Here is a 20,807-nt window from a genome sequence, read left to right on the forward strand (position 1 = left end):
GAACTCATTCATTGATGTATATAGGTTTATAAGTAAATTATACAAACATATATTAGGTCTGGTTCTTTGTTCTCTATCAATGATCATTTTTTCTCTATCAATGATAATTTTAAAGAATAATTCCGTTTGAAAGTAAAGGCAAGCACGAAAGTAGGCACACAACTAACTGCTTTGTCTTTTGTTGTTTTAAGCAAAACAAAATTGGCCCAGCTGATAAAATGTTATTTACAATCTAGAGTGGCATTGTATGTGGTTGCCAAAAAATAACCTATAGGTTTATTCTTAGAAGAGTTGTTCATTGATAATATATCGCCGCCAAAAATACTACAGATTCAAATGCTTTTGAGATTAGAAGTAAGCTCGAATATTAAGAGCATCAATTAATATAAGCAACATGGTAAGATTCTAAAATGGTGAAAGGAATATTTAATTACCTAATTACGTTTTCTAATGTTATTAATCTTCCTCTTTTATCGGTAGCCTAGTCATACCCTGTAAAATGAAACAACTAAATCGTCTTAATTTCCTAGTATCTGAGTATCTGCTTAGCTATTATCATGCCTTCGTTTGCCTCAAGGATTCATCCTCAAGCAACGAAACCCTTTTGGCCGGAAAGCAAATCCAGCGGCATAAAGTTATGTGCCCAGGGGCGAAAAATTTTAATTCCAAATTTAATTTTCAGCCTTTTTCCTCATTTTCCCCAGATGAATTTGTCAGAGCGTGTCGCATTCGGAAAACCGCTCGCCGGCTGTGGAGACAAAGACATCTCGAGAAAGGCAACATTTTTTGGCTTATGCCAAAATTACATCAAAAAGCGCTGCGGGTATGTAGGCATGTAGACAGACGTGGCACTTCCCATCTTAGGATTGAGTGAAGTGGCAGGAGGACGAGGGGCAGGATGTAGCTGAAGGATTGCTGGGCTTTGGGCGTGGGAAGGAGTGAACGCCGTGAAGAAATGCCAGGACCCTTGGAGAAAGGAGCAAAAGTTGAGGGGTGAGGTTGGTGATTGCTATCTTCATAATGACTTTGAAGTGTCAAACAATTTTGGGAAATTATCAACGCCCGCCGCCTCGTCGCTCGCAAAGGTGAAAATGAAAATTGTACTTTTTGTTTGACTCAAACTTGATGGGGCCAAACTGAAGATATAATTATAATTTAATTGAAATGAAATTGTCGCTTAAGTCGAGTGGAAAAGGAATGGTAATGCGGAATTGGTAGATTGCAGGGGAAAAAGGGAGCAGCTCTCAACTTAATATTTTGCTGGCTACAAATTTCGACAGATGCCAGACACTCTTGGCTGAGTTGGAAAAGTGAGTCAATAAAATACAGGCTAGCACAACTATTTGCCCACCAATTTAATATGCGACATAGGCGACTTGAAGCAGTTCGCCCAGCTCAAGTTTTCAGAGGGATGCGACAAAAAAAATCTATTCAAAATCCATAGGGTTGACAAAAGACCATGAAGGGCCAAAATAGAAAAGCACGCCGATGTTCAGAACAGGTCCGAACAATGTCCGAGGAAAATCAATTTAATTTTAACTCATGTTCATGGCGTGACCCCTCGAAAATCCAAGGAAAAGGGGACGAGGTCGTCCGGCTGAGCCGCCTGAGGTGGAAATTTCACTTAAGTCACTTTCAACTTTCGCAAGATGCCATCAAAGTTGGCTCCCAAGTTACTGGTCAGTTGATTTTTCCGCCTCCCAGGGCGGCGGCCATTACCACCGATATTTACATTTCACCCCACCCACGGGGAAAACCTTTTCTCGAACACGATCCTTCCCCTGTGCTCTCGAGACTTATGAAAAGTTTCGATGAATTTCCAATAGTGCTTTTTTTTTGGCAGGTGTGTGTGTACATTTAACTTCAGCGCACGTGGGTCAGGTTTTTTATCATTTACTCTCTTCAATTTTTAAAACGCCGAACGCTTTTCCATCAGAAAAATGCGTAAAGTTATGCGTAATTTACATCTTTTCACATTTAATCAGAAAATTTCACCGATGTTTTAGTTAGTTTACAAACGAATATGTTCAAGCCGTTTATAATGTCGGCCTATGAACAACATATGTATTTCAATAAGGGGATGTGAAAAACACTTTTGGTGCCCACTGTGTGCTGCAAAGGGAAAACAAAATGGCATACTTGTACTGTATGAAGATGAAGATGAAATTGGAAAATCTGACCGAGCCAGGATCCAGAAAGGGGTGTGAACGTCGGGTGGCTGGCACTTACATGACATGACAATAACTTTGACTTGACCATTCGACCGTTGCTCATATCTGGCCATCCTTCCCAGCTGCCCATCACCACTCCAGGACCTTCTGCTTGTTTATTTGTGCTGCTGCTGGGGGGTAGGGGGCGGGTGCGAAGGGGGTTTGGCAGACAGGAGGGATGGGATGCGATGAGTGCAGACAGGCAAGGATGTGTGGTGCACAGGTACACACACTCACTCGCACACTCACGTAATGCTCTTTTTTGGCTCCAGTGCGATGGCTGAACAAAGAGAAATATTTATGCGTTGACCAACTTGACCAACTCGGACTCCATTGCCATTTCCAATTCAACCTACGGCGGTCCTTGAAAGCCAAAAATTCCGAATTCAAATCCAATTCGAAATCAAAGCCCGGCCAAGGAAGAAATTCCCAGAAGGGGTTGGAGTCCTCCAACTGCAAGCATAGTCATTGCTGTTTATGATGAAAAATGTCCAAAATTACTTTGCCAGCTTCTGTGCACTGATAAAAATACTACTATTTTCAAGGATCTCACTTTAAAACTAAGAACTATTCCTTACCAAAACTCCCTTAAAATACAATGTTCGTTCAACTCTAAGAAATAATAATGGAATCTAATAATAAGAAAACAAATATTTTGCTTTGTGTACGTTCTAGTGTCCATGCGATGTAAGTGTGTTTGCAGACACATGATGACCTTTTGGGCACGGCATCGAAAGGGTCAGTCCGAGACAACTCCACTCGAGTTTTACGTTAATATTTAATATTGCGAATAGTTGATTGAAACATTTAGAATTTTCCATGACGGGCGCCAGCAGCTTCAGAACAACAAATTGCTCATCTCTGCATATTCCAGTGCGAGTGCTCGATGTCCCATTTCTTTAGTTGGCTGCCTCTGATTTTATTTGGCCATTGCAAATTGAATTAGGAATAATTTAGTAGCTGAATATCACATGGGAAATGCACAGAAAACTATTTTCAGATTTTCGATTGTTAAATGGATAACGTAGCCCAACTGGGGATGTACAAGAAAAATGCTTACATTTACAAATAATTTGTTCTAAACACATTGATTACCATTTTTCAGGGGAGCAAAGCATTCTTTATTGAAAGAAATTAAAATCCCCCCCGGTTTACCTTTATTAAGAGACGAGCGGACAAACAGCAGGACTTCCCCAGCTATTGCAGTCACCCATCAGAAGGACATAACGATAATTAATAGAATTTGTTCAGGGAATACGTAATGAGGCATCGACTGAGTGGGGGACTTGATGTCCTGCAGACAGGACTGAAAATCGTGAATAAAGGAGCGATTCGATTTTTATTATTTTTCGATTTGCAACGCATTCATTCGGATTTTGTTGTTTTATTATTAACATTTTCATCTGGACGCCGCCATTGGTGTTTACCCTCTTAGCTATTTTTTTTTGTGTTTTCTTTCTTTTCTTTTTTTTCTCAATTCGTTTAGACAAACAAACTTGAATGTAAATGAAATGGGGGATCGGTTCGTGGTGCACGAACGATACAGTAAGTGTAATAAAAATTAACATTAATTCAGGAACAAGAAAATGGGGAAAATTCATATGACACGAAGGACCCAGTTGGACGGGGAATGTTGAGGAATTTTAACAAGAGAAATATGTAAATTGTCCCGTAATAAAAACGTCCGTTTTCCCTGCCATCCCATCCGAAAGCACACTTATCTGCAAATATAAATTTTATGAAACATTCTCCGAAAGAAAAAATCGCTGCGAAGGAATTAAAATGGCAGAAAAGTATAAGGATACAAAAGAATAAAAAATCAAGTGAGAAAAAATAAAAGCAGCAAAGCAAACGGAATAAGGCCCAAGGCTTCAAGCTTGAGGCTGGAGGCTGGAGGGGTGGGCACAAGTTATATCCCTGCAGGACATTATTTTAAATACTAATCCGCATCAGTTTTCATTTGAGTTTTCTTCCAGACCCTGCTCCCCCTTCTCGCTCCATCTCTTGCCGCGCGCCGGAAAATCGTTGCTGTCCCTCTCTCCCGCTTTCCCGCTTTTCCGCTCCGCTTTTCACGTTCCGCCTGTCTGGCTGCCATCTTTGTTTGTGCCTTGTGTCGTTACATAAATTCAGATGTTATCCCAAATGCGCAGCATGCACGTTATTAAAATAGCGGCAGGGCAGGCGAAAGTCGGAGGCAGCTGGCAAGTGAAACAAGTTTGATGTTATAGCCAAAGTCCCCCATCAAAGTATCCATGCGTTCAGCAACTTTTTTATAGCCTGGTAAAAATATTCTAAGATATTGAACTTAATAAAAGAAGCGCTCTCAATATTATAATAATTAAAATCTTTGCCATTTACTAAAAACTCCAATATTTATACTAAGAGTTTACCAATCAGTTTATTACAATGTTATTTTGCTCAAACTAGATCAACAGCCAGGAGTCAGGAAACTCGCAAAATTATGGCTAAGGATAAAGCCTGTCCAGAAAGGCAATCTATAAAACAAGTGAAAAAAATGAAATTGTTTCGACTAAACGATACCCGTTGCTTTTGATATAATTTGTGTTTGCTTTGGGTTTGCTTTGGGTTTGCTTTGGGTTTGCTTTGGGTTTGCTTTGGGCTTGCTTTGGGTTTGCTTTGGGTTTGCTTTGGATTTGTTTTGGGTTAACTTTGGGTTTCTTTCGAATTTGCAATGTCTTTATTTTGGGTTCACTTATGTTTTGCTTAGAATTTCCTCTGAGTTTAGTTTCAGATTGCTATGAGCTTGCTTTAGATTTGCTTTCTATGAGCGTTTCCCTCTTAAAGTAAAAAGTTCTTTTTAAATACTTTCGAGTAACTGGCAAATACCAAACGATACCACCATGTAGCCCTATTTCTTGTTTGTTTTAATTCCAGTTGGCTTTCTTTGAGAAATTGGAAAACGTAACGCTACGAAACCTAGACCTAGAAACCAACCCGAAGTCGGGTCCAACCCAAATGAAAATGCAATTTTATTTATTGTTATGTACAAATACTTGCTTCGCTTTTTTCCACTTTGCACATGCCAAGCTTATGTAAATTTATTTATTTTGCGTAATTTTTCTTGTTTTTACAGAAGAATAAATTCGCCTTGTTGGGCCGCCAAAACCCAGCTCGTTTCCACCTCCCTTTTGGGTAGAAAAATTTAATTAGAATAAAAAGCACGAGGCAGCGGAACCAAAGGAAAAGTGAGAGAGCAAGGCACAAAATTAAAATAAAACAAGAAATCTTCGAGAAGACGAAGCTTAAATACCCTTGCAGTAATTACATATTCACTTGTTTGGCAATTTACTTATTACTTGCAAAAAAATAGGACCTTTGGAAAGTTTTATTTGACTCTCCTTTTGATGATGAAAAATCATATATATAAGTATTATAGTCTCAAATATGTAATTCACTGCGTTGCAAACTTCTAACTAAAATCATTATACCCTCAGCAAGGGCAGAATGAGGAAACTGGTAAAAAAAAGAATGGTTACCAAGCCGAATGCCAAGCAAGAGGAAGGATTTCGTGGGTCTGGCTGGTCCTGCCAGTAATAAGGCAAAAGTTGTGCAATTTTCATGTGTAGCTGACAGCCGACGCCAACATTTTGTAATGAGCTGCCGGCCATCCCCTCAATCTGAGGGGTCCAAGGGGGGTTAATGGGGGGTCAACGGAGGGTCAGTGCTGTCAGTGGACAAAGGTTGCCACTTGGCCGCCATGTCGTGTCCGCGACTTTGACTTGAGGGAATTTTCCCCACACTGGCTGCCCCGTAAATTATAAGCAATAAAATGTTAAAAATAAGCCCAACTGAAAAAATTAGAGAGTTCTTCGGGGAAAGGGGGCACAGGAAGTGGTAAGGTCCTGTCACTCGAGCGGCTTAATTGCACACTTTGTTTATGACTTCATATGGTAATAACATGGAAATAAAAATAATTCAATCTGAAATCTAAGAACTATTTTGTATACTTACAAATTTTATATGCAACTCTTACCATATTATACCCGTTACTCGTAGAGTAAAAGGGTATACTAATTCGTTGAAAAGTATTAACAGCAGAAGAAGCGTTCGACATATAAATATATATTCTGATCAGGATCAGTAGCGAGTCATTTGCATTGTCTGTCGTCGTCTGTCGTCTGTCCGTCGTCTGTCCGTCGTATGAACGTCGAATCTCAGAACTAAAAAGCTAGAAAGTGAGATAAGCATACAGACTCAGGAATAACGCAGCGCAAGTTTCATCATGTTGCACGCCACTCTAACCCACAAACCGCCAAACTGCAACGTCTCACTTTTGAAAATGTTAGTTTTTTTTTTTATTTTGTATTAGTCTGGTAAATTCTAACGATTGCTAAAAAGTTTTGCCACGCCACTCTAACGCCCAAAACGCCAAAACTGTATGTGCTGAAGACCCTCCTTCGCACTTCGAATTGCTGAGTAACGGGTATCAGATAGTCGGGGAACTCGACTATAGCGTTCTCTCTTGTTTTTATATTAGATATCAGATAAGTTCATTGTAGAATGCTCGTAATCGTATGGTACAAAACTGTTTAAATGATTTCATTTCCAGTGCTTTACAGCTGCCAGGCACTCAAATGTGATGACGCTCAATTATGGGGAGGTTTACGTGCTTTAGTTTGACTCAAATTTAATTACATGGTATTATGGAATTTATATGACATCCCACCGCTCACACATATTCACTTTGACTGGGATCCTCTCCGTCACTTTAGTTCTGGGTTGGCATGGGAATTAATTATGATGCGCCCTAACTTGCTCGGTGCTCGGTTTAAATGAAATGTAATAATTTTCGTTGAAGGATTTTAATTTGGAATTTGAACATTGTGCACAACATAAATTTCCAGCCCTGTGGATCCCACAGTGAAAGGAATGTTTATCTACGCCTGCCTAACCAGGACATCATAAACTCGAATTTGCCAGCACTCAGTTTCCAACCAAAGTTGCCAGGCGGCAGGTGTATGTTTTTCATACTAGAGAGATTTCATATCGTTAAGGTGTACTGAAGCTCGAAGAGATTTGCTATATAGATAGATAGATAATATTAAATATTATCTATCAAAGAAAATGGTGTATTATTGGTTATTTTACAGGAATTAATAATACAAAAACTCAACAAATACAGATAATGTCGTTGATGAGATTTCTCTTTGCTTTGCATTGCGGGTGAGAGAGAATAAGCTTTAATAACACTTGAATACGTGTTTATTAACCGCATAATACAAATAAAACAAAGAGAAAGCTAAGTCGTGTTACCCGACTATCAGATACCCCTTACTCAGCTAGCGGAAGTGCGAATTTTAAATTGACATTTTTTTGGAGGTTTGTGGCCGTTAGAAAAAAAACAAATTTACAGTACACCTACACCTACAGAATATTTTCTTAACAAAAAAAAAAAAATCCAGTATTTGTATACAAAGAGCGATGAATATTCTCTGTAAAGAGAGAGAGAACTTTTTTTATCAGCTGATAGCCCGACGATGACTTTCAGAATGTTTTGACTTAAAAGCTTTTCTTGCCTCTTTTCTCTTCAGTCATAAAGAAGTTCCGACCGAGTGTCGATCTTTTGCCGATTTTTAAATAAATAACAATCAAATAAATAACAATAAATAAATAAGAAAAAATATTTTATGGAAAACACTGAAAAAGTAGAAAAAATGGGACATAAGACGATCCTGGACTTAAACCACTATGGTTTCTATGAGTTACTTAAACAAATAAAAAAAAATTGTGAACAAATAAACCCGCATGAAACACTGGAAGAAATTAAGTACCGTGATTTCATAAATTTTATCAGGAGCTGCAAACAGTTTCAAGTTCTGTTTTATATGTGGGATAAAGTCTTGTACAGACGATTATTTATACCCTATTTAACTTTCGCGAGTGACGTATACATCGACTTCGATGAACTTTACACACGACTTAATAGCTTCACCCCCAAGATAAAGGAAACCTATTATAGATCCGTATATCTTGCTATTCAAGAGAATGAGAACTTGAAGACTGTTGAGCTGAAATACCATGCAGAAAAATATTACAGTGAGCACATGGAGGTATTTTCATTTGTAATGAATGAGCTTAGGAAAAAGAAGAGTATAGAAGTTTTAAAGCTCGATAATCCTGGTGAGTAAAACGAACAAACAATAATACTTATTTATCAGTATGAGCAGCTAAGTGTGGTAAAGATCTATTGAGCTCTAAACTTGAATGAACTAAACAAATGTACCCCACAATTCTGGAATCTAATGTGCTCCCTTTATTCAGTGTACACCATCGATGACCTTTCGGGATTCGGAAACCTCATTGAACTCATTTTACATGCGAGAGTGGACGTTGAAGAGTTTTGTAGATGCTGCTCCAATAACCGAAACTTGAGGAAACTTACTGTTCTCAGCAACGATCTGATGGGAGGGCGCTTGGCCAATATTGCACAATATTGCAGTCAAGTGAGGCGATTTGAATTTGAAATGAAACCCGACTGCGATGCCTCAGAATATGCACCACTGGCCAAAATGTCCATGCTGGAACAGTTGAAGATTTCTGGAGTACACGAACCGGGCACCTTAAAGCCACTTTTTCAAGCACTGGCCAATAGACAATCCAAGGCATTTACAATCCTATCCATTGATAATGCTCTTTTAAATTTTGAGGACACAACGGCTTTATCTCAGATCGAACTACTAAGGGACTTAAGATGTGGCTTTGTGGACCCCCAAAGTTTTGAGCCCATTTCCAAATTGTGTTACCTGCAATATTTGGAAGTACTTTCAGAACATGATTTTAGAACAATTTCACAGCATATGTGCAGAATTCTTAAAGATGAAAAGTGGGAAAAAAAAATTCTCCTCAAAGACTGCTATATATATTATAGATCAAAGGGGCATCTGGGCCTTGTACTTAACAATGTTAATGCCTCAGATTATGCTGGCTTGTTGACGGTTCCACATTTAAAAAGCCTCGAAATTAAAGGCGTTTATGAACCAGGTTCCCTCGTTGAACTCTTCAAAATGCTGGATTTTGTTAAATTGTCCAGTCTGACGATAGGCACACTGAAACCCTTTACAAGTGATTATGAAATCCTTATTAAAAAGGGCTGGAAGTTAAGAAGCCAAATCGTACCGACGATCAATGCAGAGGAAACATTAGCACTGTCGACCAGCAGGGGCCTAAAGAATTTAGTTTGTGGCTTCTCAGATACCACGAACATCCATCTTCTGCAAAACCTCATAGAACTTGAAGAGCTGGTCGTTACCACCAAACCACCGAATGGCTCATTACTGGCTCTCTTCCGGGCTTTGGCGTCTAGGGATGTGTCATGCCTTCAATCTTTCCGTTTGTCATCAGGACTAATTGATTCTTTGGAAGCTGAGGAGTTGTCGCGAATAAAGTCTTTGAAAAAAGTGAAATGCGGGTTTGTAGACCCTCGGGACATCGAGAAATTTTCTGACCTCGCTTCTGAAAACCTTGATGAACTTAAAATTACGTCAAGCCAAAATTTCCACGAAACGTCACGTGGTATCTTAAAAGTTTTAGAGTCCTCAAACAAGAAAATCTGCTTTTCCACCAATGACATAATAATATATGCAGATCGCAGAGTTAAGTATATGGGCCTTCAAATGAGTATTTTTGAAAGTTACAAGGACGATACCTGGCTGGTTCCCATAGCTAGTGTGAAATGGGTGGAACACCTTTGCATAACTCTGAAACGAGGCAGTTTAAGCCATTTTTTTAACTCTCTATCTTTAACCAATGACAATCTGACGAAAATTGAAATATTCGGTGGTTCTCTTGAGCTTAACGAGACGCAGGAATTAGTCAATTTGAGATCTTTAAAAGAATTTTATGGCACATTTACCAACTTAAGAAGCATCGAACATTTGCGACATTTAATCTATATCGGAATTGGTGGTAACCGATTTCCAGAGAATATGGTTGACATTTTTGATTCCATTAAAGAAGAGCTTACCATCAGTGTAATGAAAAGAGAAATAAGTTTCAACACTACAACTGGTCGGCTAACACTTTATGACGTACTTTCATTGGATTTTTCCACTGTGTCCACAGATATTGCTTCACTAGCATGTCTCAAGGACTTAAAGTCCGTTCGAATTGTTGGGAAAAATAATGGAAGATCATTGCAATTATTTTTGGGCCATCTAGCCTCAAAACAAAGTGCCGCTCTTCAGGAAGTGATCGTAGAAACTGAGAAGGATGAAATGGAGTCCAGCGTTGTAACACTCAGCTCACTTGAGTTAAAGGAAGTGTCAGCAATGAAGTCTCTGCGGACTCTGAAATGTGGATTCGCTATTCCCGAGGACCTTGAAATGCTGTCTACTTTACCAGAGCTGACTTGCCTTGTTGTTGGCTTAAATGAAGTAGATGTTTTGAAAAGCCTTCTGGGGAAATTCTCTTTAAATAATTTCTCAGTTCCAAGCCAATTGCCTAACCAGGGAATAATTTCATTCGAAATTCGATCGCAACAAATATTAATTAATGAAATTATTATATCAAAGAATAAAGGTGATACTTACCTTTTGGGATTTTTACAATTTTTGATTTTGGCAAACGGACCCGGTCTAAAAAAACTGCTCATTAAAGGTGCGCCAATTGAGCGAAAGGAAGCCGATGAAATTTCAAAAATGGAGTCATTGGAAAAGCTTTATTACAGATTTTCTGACTTACAAGACATCAAAGGTCTTTTGAAACTATCTGAATTGACAACCCTTATAATTGGGTGCCGAAGTGCTCCTATGTTGAGTACAGTAGAGCATGAGGAGAAAACTTTAATGACGCGAATACCAGATCACATTTTCCAAGAACTTATGCCATCATATTTTAAAGGATCCAAGGCAGTTGCTTATCATTTGGACCGCCAAAGATTGGTGATTGAGTTGCCACGTGAAGTATACTCCTTAAAAGCTATATTTGATCCTATGCCAGAGGGATACATACATGCTCTCCAGGAGCTGGTCATAACCTACAGATATCTAGACATAGAAGAGGTCAAAAGTATAACGCAAATCGTATCATTAAGAAAACTTAGATGCGGATTTCGGCATGCCATTAGTTTTTCCCATGTGCGTAGTCTCACAAATCTTGAATGCTTGAAAGTCAAGTCGTATCCGCAATTCACGGATATATATGATCATCTTGTGGCGTCTTTGCAAGAATGTCACAATCTTCAATCCATTGACTTGCATTTCAATGCTCGTGTGCAGTTAATCAGCTGCGATTTTGTGGAGCGAGCAATCCAAGCACTGAAGTTAGCCAGAGATCCAAAGGTTCAGAGTCCGCTGAGGTTAAGCTGCTTTGTTAGTCTAGTTTTCCTTGAACCGGTAAGAAAAGTTGTGAGCTATGTTTACGTAATTGATGAAACTACCTACTTTTTTGCAGAATGCTTTCATTGATGAAGAGTTTTTGAGCCTGTCCATTAACAGATTGCAGAAAGATGAGGACTTGTGGATATATTATGAAACGAGACCCCATGACTAACGATATATATATGAATAATAATTAGACATGTACTTTTTATTTTATAATCTTATCTTATTTGTTGTATGTGTATGTACTATACGTCGTAGTACTTAGACGCCAGCTCCGAGTTCTGTTAATGAACATGGCGGGAAAATAAAAACTTAGGCACATTTCTAGCAAACTCGGCAATAAATGGCATAATGAAGGAATTAATGAGTGGACGAGGGACAGTGGAAAACCGAATGGGGAAAAACTGGAGAAGCAGCAGCGGGGACGAACTTATGCAAATGCAAATGAAAATTAATTTAATCCGCAGTACGAGTAAATTTTCCATTTTAATTTAATTACATGGACACTGCCTACGTGAGCGACAGCTAACCAAAGGCAAAAAAAAACTGAAAAAAGGCAAGGAAATCAAATAAAAAACGGACACTTTCAAGCAACCATTTTTCCCTCCAACTGAGTTTCCTTTTTTTTTTCGGATGGGTGGGTGGCTGGGCGTTGGCCCAACTATGAAATGCTCGTGTGTCCACTTAAAGCCAATTGGGTAATTATTTTAAGCCGCAACGTTCATTTGGCCTAGATGTGGAAATTATGAAGGTTTCGGTCCTTGGGCTGTTCATTTAATTGGGGCGATTTTCCAGAGTCCTTGCTTATGAAATTAAAATGCAATTTTCATTAAGGCGCCGCATCTCCCTCAACTCCGTTCGCCGTTCGCCTTATTTAATTATCCATTCCGCCTACAAGGGCTCCTCGCTAATAGCGAAATAAGCTCGGATCGGACAGGCAGAAAGAAATGAGGCAGTCAGAGAGTCGGACAGTTAGACAGTTGGACAGTCGGAAAATAGAAGGGACATTCATTGCCAATGGGCAGATGAGGAGCAAGTCAAAATAACAAATTAATTAGCAAAAAAGCAATTATTCCTTCCTGCGTTCTGTGCGCTTTCGAATCCATTTGCCCCATGAGCACAATTGAATGGGAAATTACATTTAGCATCAAGTCGAAACAGAGACAAGCATTCAAACTGTCTGCCTAAAAAGATCTAGTATTATTATTGGTAACACAAAACAATTTTGTAAATTTATATCATTGTGTAGCATAAAACACACTTGGTTAATTATATATTTTTGGAAAAAACTAAAAACATTGCCAAATTAATATAGCTAACTACTTATACTTTGTTGAAAGAACTTGTGCCCTCGCCAAAGGGAGAGGCAATTAAGGTGAATCGTTGATCACCCCCCTTTTTGTCAACCAAGGGTTGATGTACAGCAACAGCAACATAAGCATAAACAGATTAGAGGACACACAACATTTTCCACTTTTTATGGTTTTATATATACATAGAAACCCATTCCATACGCCATCCTTGCCCACAACACGGCATTCCAGCTGGACATTGGGGATGGGACATTGGGCTCGCAACATTGCAAAGTGGTAGCGACATTACGAGTATGTAAGAAAAATGCTAAATAAGCGCTTAATGCATAATCTGCAGCAAGGCATTACACACACACAGAAAGCAGGGATAACTGCTGCGCCATCGCACGAACCCCATTCCGACCCCCATCCCCCGCCCATTCCCCGCCCACTGACCATCCCCCCATCCCCCAGCGCAATCCTCTGACAACGGCTTGGTCTGCCGCCGTACTGGCCCGACCAGATATGGCCATAATGTATGACTGCCATTTTATATGCGCCTTTGAAAAATGTGCTGACACTCTGAGCCGAAGCAGGAGCCCTACACTGGAACAAAAACTGTATGTGCAATAAGAAAATTGTATGTATTTCAAATATGTATATTAACTAATAGAAATATTATCTGGTTACCTTTGTGAAAGTAAGAAAGTTAGCACTTACAAAGGTTATCTCTTTTTTTTCAGTGTCTTCGCAGCCAAAGATGGGGGATGGACTGGAGCTGGAGCTGTAGGTGGAACTGGAGCTGTAGCTGTAGCTGGAGCTGGAGAGAAGGCTGGACAGCAGAATGATGGCGCTGGTGCGAAAGGGTTGACCCCAACGCAATTGACCACGTGTGCGTGTCCATTTGGGGGCGGTCAGCCTTAGCCTCGCTGTTGTGTATTTTTCTTTTTTGGACTGAAGGGTGGGGCGAAATCCTTTTATCATTTAAATGGCATATGGCAAAAGGCAGTTTTTATTTTTATAATCCCAGCGACCAAGCAGCCAAGGAGGAGAAGGGCTCCAAAACCCCGACAAGACATCACGGAAGTGGCGATGTCGGGAACAAATCACACGAAATTTGTAAATGTCCATTGTCAAGCGGTTGCCGTCGTCTCACCTTCTTTTTTTTTACCACCACCCACGCCAATTTCTTCGTGCTCAGTCCATTTATTAATTTGCCTCGAATAACTTTGCAGCCCCCTGCGAGGCGAACGTAATCCCTTCTCAGGCACTCACCCCGTGGATTTTGCGTTTTTTCAATAAGGCGAAAGGAACAATTTGCCGCACAGCAGGTGGAAATTGCCAACAGCCAACGGCCAACAACCGGATTGCGGGTGGAAGTAGGTGGTCGAGGATGTGGGAGGATGTGGAAGGATGTGGGAGGACTAGCCACCCGTGGCGAGGATTTTGTGTCACTTTCTGGCGTAATTTTAGACCGACTTTGATTGGCGACCATTAAAAATTTCGCTCGTGTCCCGCCAGTCATGTGATTGATGGCCCGAACGTGATCCATACCCAATAAGCAACTAAAGTTTTATGAATTTTAATGAAAAGTTACGGCCAGCTGGCAACGGCGGTAGTGGACATATTTTACTAAGGATTACAGAGTGACGATGGACTTTGGTTTTCACTCTCATTTTTTATGTCTGTTTCTCTATTGGTTTAGAGAAACTTACTTTTCTCAGACTTTTATTACAACTCAATACTGATTATTAATATGAAACCAACTTATTTAAAAGCGCTTTTGATAAGTAGACCAGTATTGTGATTAAGATTTCCTTATCACATTTGGTGTTTGGATGAAAAGTATGCTATACAAATCTCAGCATGGTGAGTTAGTGGCAATTGCAATTTACTTGAACATACTTTGGGGCAACTCAAAGTCTTGTATCTTTGCATACGGTGCAGGGTGCATCCACTTATTTTAATAAAGAATATCCAATTAGTTTCGTTTACTCAACCGAACGGGAATTTACGTTTAGCTAATGACAGGCATTAAGTTCGCCAATCGTAAATCAAAATCTGCGCCCACTTTGTGTAACCCAAAACATTGTCAATGGTCCGTATGATGTGCTAACCCTTCCAGCCCTTTCAAAATTACAGCACTAAAATATCAAAACAGATGCGGCAACAGACACAGGACATCCTTGTCATGTTCGTGTGTTGGAGTCCTTCCAGTCCTGCCACCTTCTTTGACATCGCCCTGACTAATGATGTGCCAACAAATTTAACGCAACCGGTTACCCGCTCACAGATAACACCCATAACTGACTTGACTTGACTCGACTCTTGACTCAATAAAAAAGATGACAAAGCCGCCCAATTCACTTAACAAATTTGACAATGGAAATCATATGTCATCATTATTAACAGTGAGATGATTCCATTTTCCGGCACAACGGCCGCACATATGGCCCGCTTCCACTCCGTGAAACTAAGCGGATAATTTCGAAATAATATCATAATCATAAGCGCAGAGGGGTTGAATGTGCGACAAATCCGAATTTCAAAATCCAAAAAAACCACCACCACCACCTCGGATTTTGGATGGGTGGTGCGTAAGTCAACCTGCTGGCTGCGTTCAAAGCTGCGCACTTCCATTTCCACACCTTCCGGAATGGGCTCTAAAATCTCCACAATGAAAAGGGGAATTATGGTAAGCGAGAAATGAAAATGAAAATATGTCAAAAGGACAGCTTCAACATTCCCCCTTTTTGCATATTAAATTAAAATAATGCAATTTTGAAACGCTTTCGAGATCTCTTGTGGCGATGCTGTTGTTTACATTGTACGGCAATAAAGGAGCGAACTCCGGGTCCGGAAATAAAAGGGCACAGCCACAGAGACAGCCGGACGGAACGACACCCCATAAGTCGCACATAAAACAAAGCAATTGGAAAATTATGCACTTGTCCTTTAGCCACCGCCTCATCATCTCCATCGCCGCCCAGAAGTATGCTTTTAATAATCAGCAAAGTGTTCCGGATAACTGAGGGTTGGCCAACCAACCTTCCTTTCGTCCTTTTCGAATGGAGAAGGGGCGTTGGGTGTGGGTGTGGGCGTGGTTGGTCTGGACCCGGGGGCAGTTTGCCATTTGGGCTGGCACATTTGCATAAAATGGGAAAATATGTGAGTGCGCATTAAAATGTACAAAAAGTGAGCAAAGTTCCGGCTTAAGGGCGTTGTGAAAAGGGGAAAGGCATTCGACGCCAGAGATTAGATAAGGTGCGAGAAGATGACTTTTGGGTCTTGAGGGAGACACCTTCTCTATGAGATTAGGTGTTTTTGGCTCTCAGTTAACTATTAGTAAACTAACTGATAGTTTGCTTACTTCATTAGTACAGTGAAAACTATATCTAATAGTAGTAACTTGATTATTGTACTTTTATATATTTTAAAATTCAGTAGAACTAGCAAATAAAGTAGAACTACCGAAGTCAGAGGAAATGTGGCTCAGATGATTGAGTTTTCATAATGCCCGTCATTAGATGCAATTTTTAAAGCCATCTGGGATATACATATACACATTTGGCTTATGAACAGTTTTTTGCGGACCTCTCGAATCGACCTATCATTTGATTAGCTTAAGGTCTGAAATTATTCCATTAGGACATTTGGCCTGCGGCCAAAACATGACGAGCGGGAATGGAAGCGGAAACCGCCCCAAATCTACACTTGCTGCAATTCCCAAATGTCTACTTTTCAATGCGCTTAGCATTTTTAAGCTGCTTTTAATAAATTCGACACAAAATTGAATTTTCATAACGGTCTGTCCTCGCTGTCCTGGCACTTGTCCTTTTGACACCATCCCTTATCCTTGGAAGGGGAATCTAGAAATCTGGAAATGGGAACGGGCAACGTGTGCGACACTCACTTAAAAAGTGATTCATGGACACAGTCACCCCGGTAAGTGTGTTAACAGCAAGGACCTGGGGCAATTTTCAGCCTGCCTTCAACTTTTGTGTTTGTTTTTCGGGAACTGCTTCAAAAACATATTTAAGCATCAAAAAAGTTTGCTTTTTGAAATGAAAGTCCAGTTTTATGAGATGGGATGCGTTTATAAACTACAATTTTTACCTACACTTCTCAGCTTACAACATTTTTTTTATATTTAACCAAAATGAATGATATTCAAGCAATGGATTTATTTAAAACAATTTTCGAAACAAATGTTGCAATTACTTGGCCCATCTCTTGGATATAACATAGCTAATTAAAAGCAATGTACATACATATATCGTCTTTGGTTTATCAACCCAGAAAATGGGCCTCTGAAAACGTACTTAAACTTTATGCTTTTTAAAGCCAACTACTTCATTTGCCTATCTTGGAGAAACCGCAACGCAATTTCTGCGCATAAATTGAAAGCTTTGCTGGCGATGAGTGCGCATTGAATATGATATGCTTGCCTACATATATTATTCATGTGAATAATAAATATGTAAACGCTCCGATTTCCACCTTGCCTTCGGGGGTTTTATCGCAGTTCAACCGCTTTTGGGGTTTCGTGTCTAAGTGGGCGGGGTCAAGGGGCGGTTGTAAATTTATGCATTCAAGTCATAAACGGGGGGCAACCTTTCAACATTTTTATTGTTATTTCTCATAATCAAGTGGCGACAGAAACGTGCGCCCGGGAAATGCGTGAGTGCGGCATTTACAGGAAAAGCGATAAAATTATGAAAATTTTATGTCGCACAGCGACAGCGTGAATGGAGCTGGAGTTGGAGCTGGAGGCCCTGGCATATATGGAGCGAACTCAATGAACATGTCATAAGCGGGGCTCGATCCCATTCCCATTCCCATTGCCACTCCATACCCATACCCATACTCATATACCCGTACCAAATCCCATTTCCATTCCCACTCCGCAACTGAACACGTTCGACGACAGTTGGACTTGTTGTTCCAGGAATCACAGCTCGACACACGCGTGCCACAAATTGTGGCCGAGATGGTAGCTACACTGCGGAAAATACCTTACATTGAAGTGGCAATGGGTGGATATGTATAAGTGGGGTATTTATAAAATGAATGTTTTCAACATTCATGATTAGTAGGTATCAACTGCTAGTTCTTGATTAAACGACCTTGAACGATTTTCCCTTTCAATTCACCTAACGATGCATTTCTCAGTGCAGAAGGTGGACGGCCAAAGGGCTCATTTGTCTCGTAAAGGAAAATATGATGGCGACTATCGCTACCCGTAAATCACAAGGAAGGCAATGGGGGAGCATTAAAATGACAATGCCGTACGAAAAATTAAAATGAAATTACATAAACCAAAAAAGTCACTCAGAAACAAATAAAAAGTGCCAGCTCCAATACATAATTAAACTTCAGAGGCCAAAGTAAGCCAATGCACGAGGTATTGGGCTCAACACTACAACACCTAGCTGAAATTCCTTAATCGAATTTGCATTAAGCGATGAGCAGCTAATAATCTGTAAACCGAATTAAAAACAGCTCCCGGGGCGTTCAAATGAAAAACGCAAAGCAGAACCGCCGACCCCAAGGGTCGAGTCAGGAAAAATGGAGAAAAAATTAAAAAAAATAAAAGAAATGCCAAAAAGATTAGCCCGACAGTGGGGGGGAAAGGCTCCAGAGTGGGCTGGAAAATATTTCCGGCAAATTAAAGCTAATGAAAGTGCCCTCCTCCACTCCAAGTCCTTCAAGTCCTCCAAGTCCTCCAAGTCAGTCACCTTAAGAAAAACTGACAGCCATAATTCATGACCCGACTGCCACTGTAACTGGGTGGTGGTAACGCCCACTTCGCCGCCCCCTTTGGAGTACGCTGAAAAATTCACGACCCTCCTCACCCCAAACGAAGGGGGCTAATGATAATGATAACAAACATGCCTCAAGTTCTCGAGTCAGAAACTTTTTGACAAGCCGCCCTCCATCGGCCATCCGACAGGACCTTCGCAGGATATATTTCCATATAATTCATCCCCATCCATCCATTTTGAAAATGTGAATTCTTGCGCATCATCATTGTTTGATTGCTCGTGCTTTATATATGTATACTCGTATACACAAACTTTATTTTTCATTTTGCTTAGCATTTTGGGGGCGCAACTTCGGTGGATGGCAGACGACTTTTCATTTTCTCGCTGGAAAATCGCTTGATAAATTTGGGTCGAAATCGTTATAAGCGTTGTGCTCCATCGCAGGCCCATTAATTTTTCGCCTCCTGCCTTCGAAAGGTACAAGTACAATGCAATAATGTACAAATGCTTGTACATCTCAAGTTTCAACTTAATAAATGTAGCCAATGAGCAACGGAACCAAATTGATGATGCCAAAGTTTATTTGCTTTGTGTTCGAGGCTATGAAAATGCAGTGTTTGAATAAGGCAACACATAAATATATCAGGGAAATTCTTTATAAATTGATATTATATTTTAAAGTGATATATGCCTACTTCCGCTGACTTATCCGCATCCACATTAACCAACCGAATCGATTTTTAATTGATTCCTTTTCGGTTTCATTTCGCAATCGAGTCCATATTACATAAATCAACTGGCAATCAAGCCAAAATAAATTATTAATTAATAAGTGAGTGCACAAATCGAGCGAGCGACTCAAAATTCGAAACGCGACCAAACGAACCGAACTGCGCTGCATCGAATAAGGCCTGAAAAAAAGCCTAATTAAAAATTAGTGCAGTTTTTAATTAAGAGAAATACGAAAATGAGACTTCATAACCAGTTGCCAAATGCGGTGCAATAAAGCAAAAACAGAGATTAAATAAATAAGCAGAAAGAGTGCACAAAAAAAGGAAAACCACACAGCAAATGCAACCAAAAAAATTGGCAAAAAATTGAACTGAATACCGAGGCGACACATAAAGGCATAAGCGGCGAAATCAGTAAAAATAAAAAACAGCAAAAAACAGCAAAAAACAGCAAAACAGCAACAACAACCAGCCAGAACATAACGCGTTGACAAAACGCTGTCCGCTGCCATTTATGAAACCCATGTTGACATGCGCCGGGCACAGGCGGCACCAGCTGCAACTGCAACTGCAACGCACAGTGGGGCATATCGGTTGCTCCCATAATATTCATGATTTATGGCCATCAGCTTTAATATATTCCATTCCTCTTCCTTTGAAACAGTCATCTGTTGAAGCCTAAATAATATATTAAATTCTTCTTCCATTGAAACAGTCATCTCTTGAAGCTTAAATAGTGATATTATACTAAACCACATTTGTCAACCAATATTGGGTGTTTATATTTTCTTAGAAAGTATGTCTCAAAAATTGTGAAAGGTATATTTAAATAAGGTTGTATATCCTTGTGGTATTTTACATATTATCTTATATCATATTATATTATATAGTATACATTATTATACATACATTACTATTATACATAGTATTACATACCTATGTATAATTAGTCTATATCTCAAACCACTGTGCAACGTCTGTGATTGCAATAATTTCTGAGCGACTCTGTCCGCCGTTTTGGTCATCAGCGGCATTCTTGCCGCTTGCCGCTTGCAGCTTGCCGCCGACCGCCGCCGCTTTATGGTCATGCGCTGCACTGCGCTGCGCCCGCTCCAAATTCTCTGCAGCGGCGGCGGGCGGCGGAACGTGCCATAAATTGGCCAAATCAAATACTGCCAACCCCCCCACTGTCCCGCTGCATGCAAAGGGGGGAAGGGAGTAGAGGGTCAGCTGGCAAAGGCAACTGCAGCTCTCATTCAGCCGCCCAGTTGAGTTGGCGTTTCTGTGTGGTCGGCGGCATCAAATCGCGATGCGTTGCATAGGCAGCAGGCAAAATCCACTGATTAAAATAAAGAAGCATTGGAAAAAAGGCTTAAAATGGGAAAAATATTAAAATATTCTTAAATAAAAAAGCTGATTTGAATTTCAACTCATAACCTTGCACATGTCCATCGTCAAATATTTTATT

At 40.0% G+C, this 20,807-nt stretch overlaps 2 protein-coding genes across 2 annotated transcripts; both read left to right on the forward strand.

Annotated features, from left to right (window-relative positions):
- The first annotated feature begins 7,885 nt into the window (after positions 1-7,885).
- LOC122611882 lies at positions 7,886-9,045 on the forward strand. Its single transcript, XM_043785259.1, has 3 exons — positions 7,886-8,351; positions 8,493-8,945; positions 9,026-9,045. The coding sequence occupies exons 1-3, from the start codon at positions 7,886-7,888 to the stop codon at positions 9,043-9,045; spliced, it is 939 nt and encodes a 312-aa protein (XP_043641194.1).
- Positions 9,046-10,916: 1,871 nt separating this feature from the next.
- Positions 10,917-11,741, forward strand: LOC122626660. The gene is made up of 2 exons (XM_043807001.1): positions 10,917-11,563; positions 11,622-11,741. The coding sequence occupies exons 1-2, from the start codon at positions 10,979-10,981 to the stop codon at positions 11,718-11,720; spliced, it is 684 nt and encodes a 227-aa protein (XP_043662936.1). The 5' UTR covers positions 10,917-10,978; the 3' UTR covers positions 11,721-11,741.
- Positions 11,742-20,807: the final 9,066 nt, after the last annotated feature.

This window comes from Drosophila teissieri, chromosome 2L (assembly GCF_016746235.2).
Source record: "Drosophila teissieri strain GT53w chromosome 2L, Prin_Dtei_1.1, whole genome shotgun sequence".
In the NCBI taxonomy this organism is placed as follows: Eukaryota; Metazoa; Arthropoda; class Insecta; order Diptera; family Drosophilidae; genus Drosophila; species Drosophila teissieri.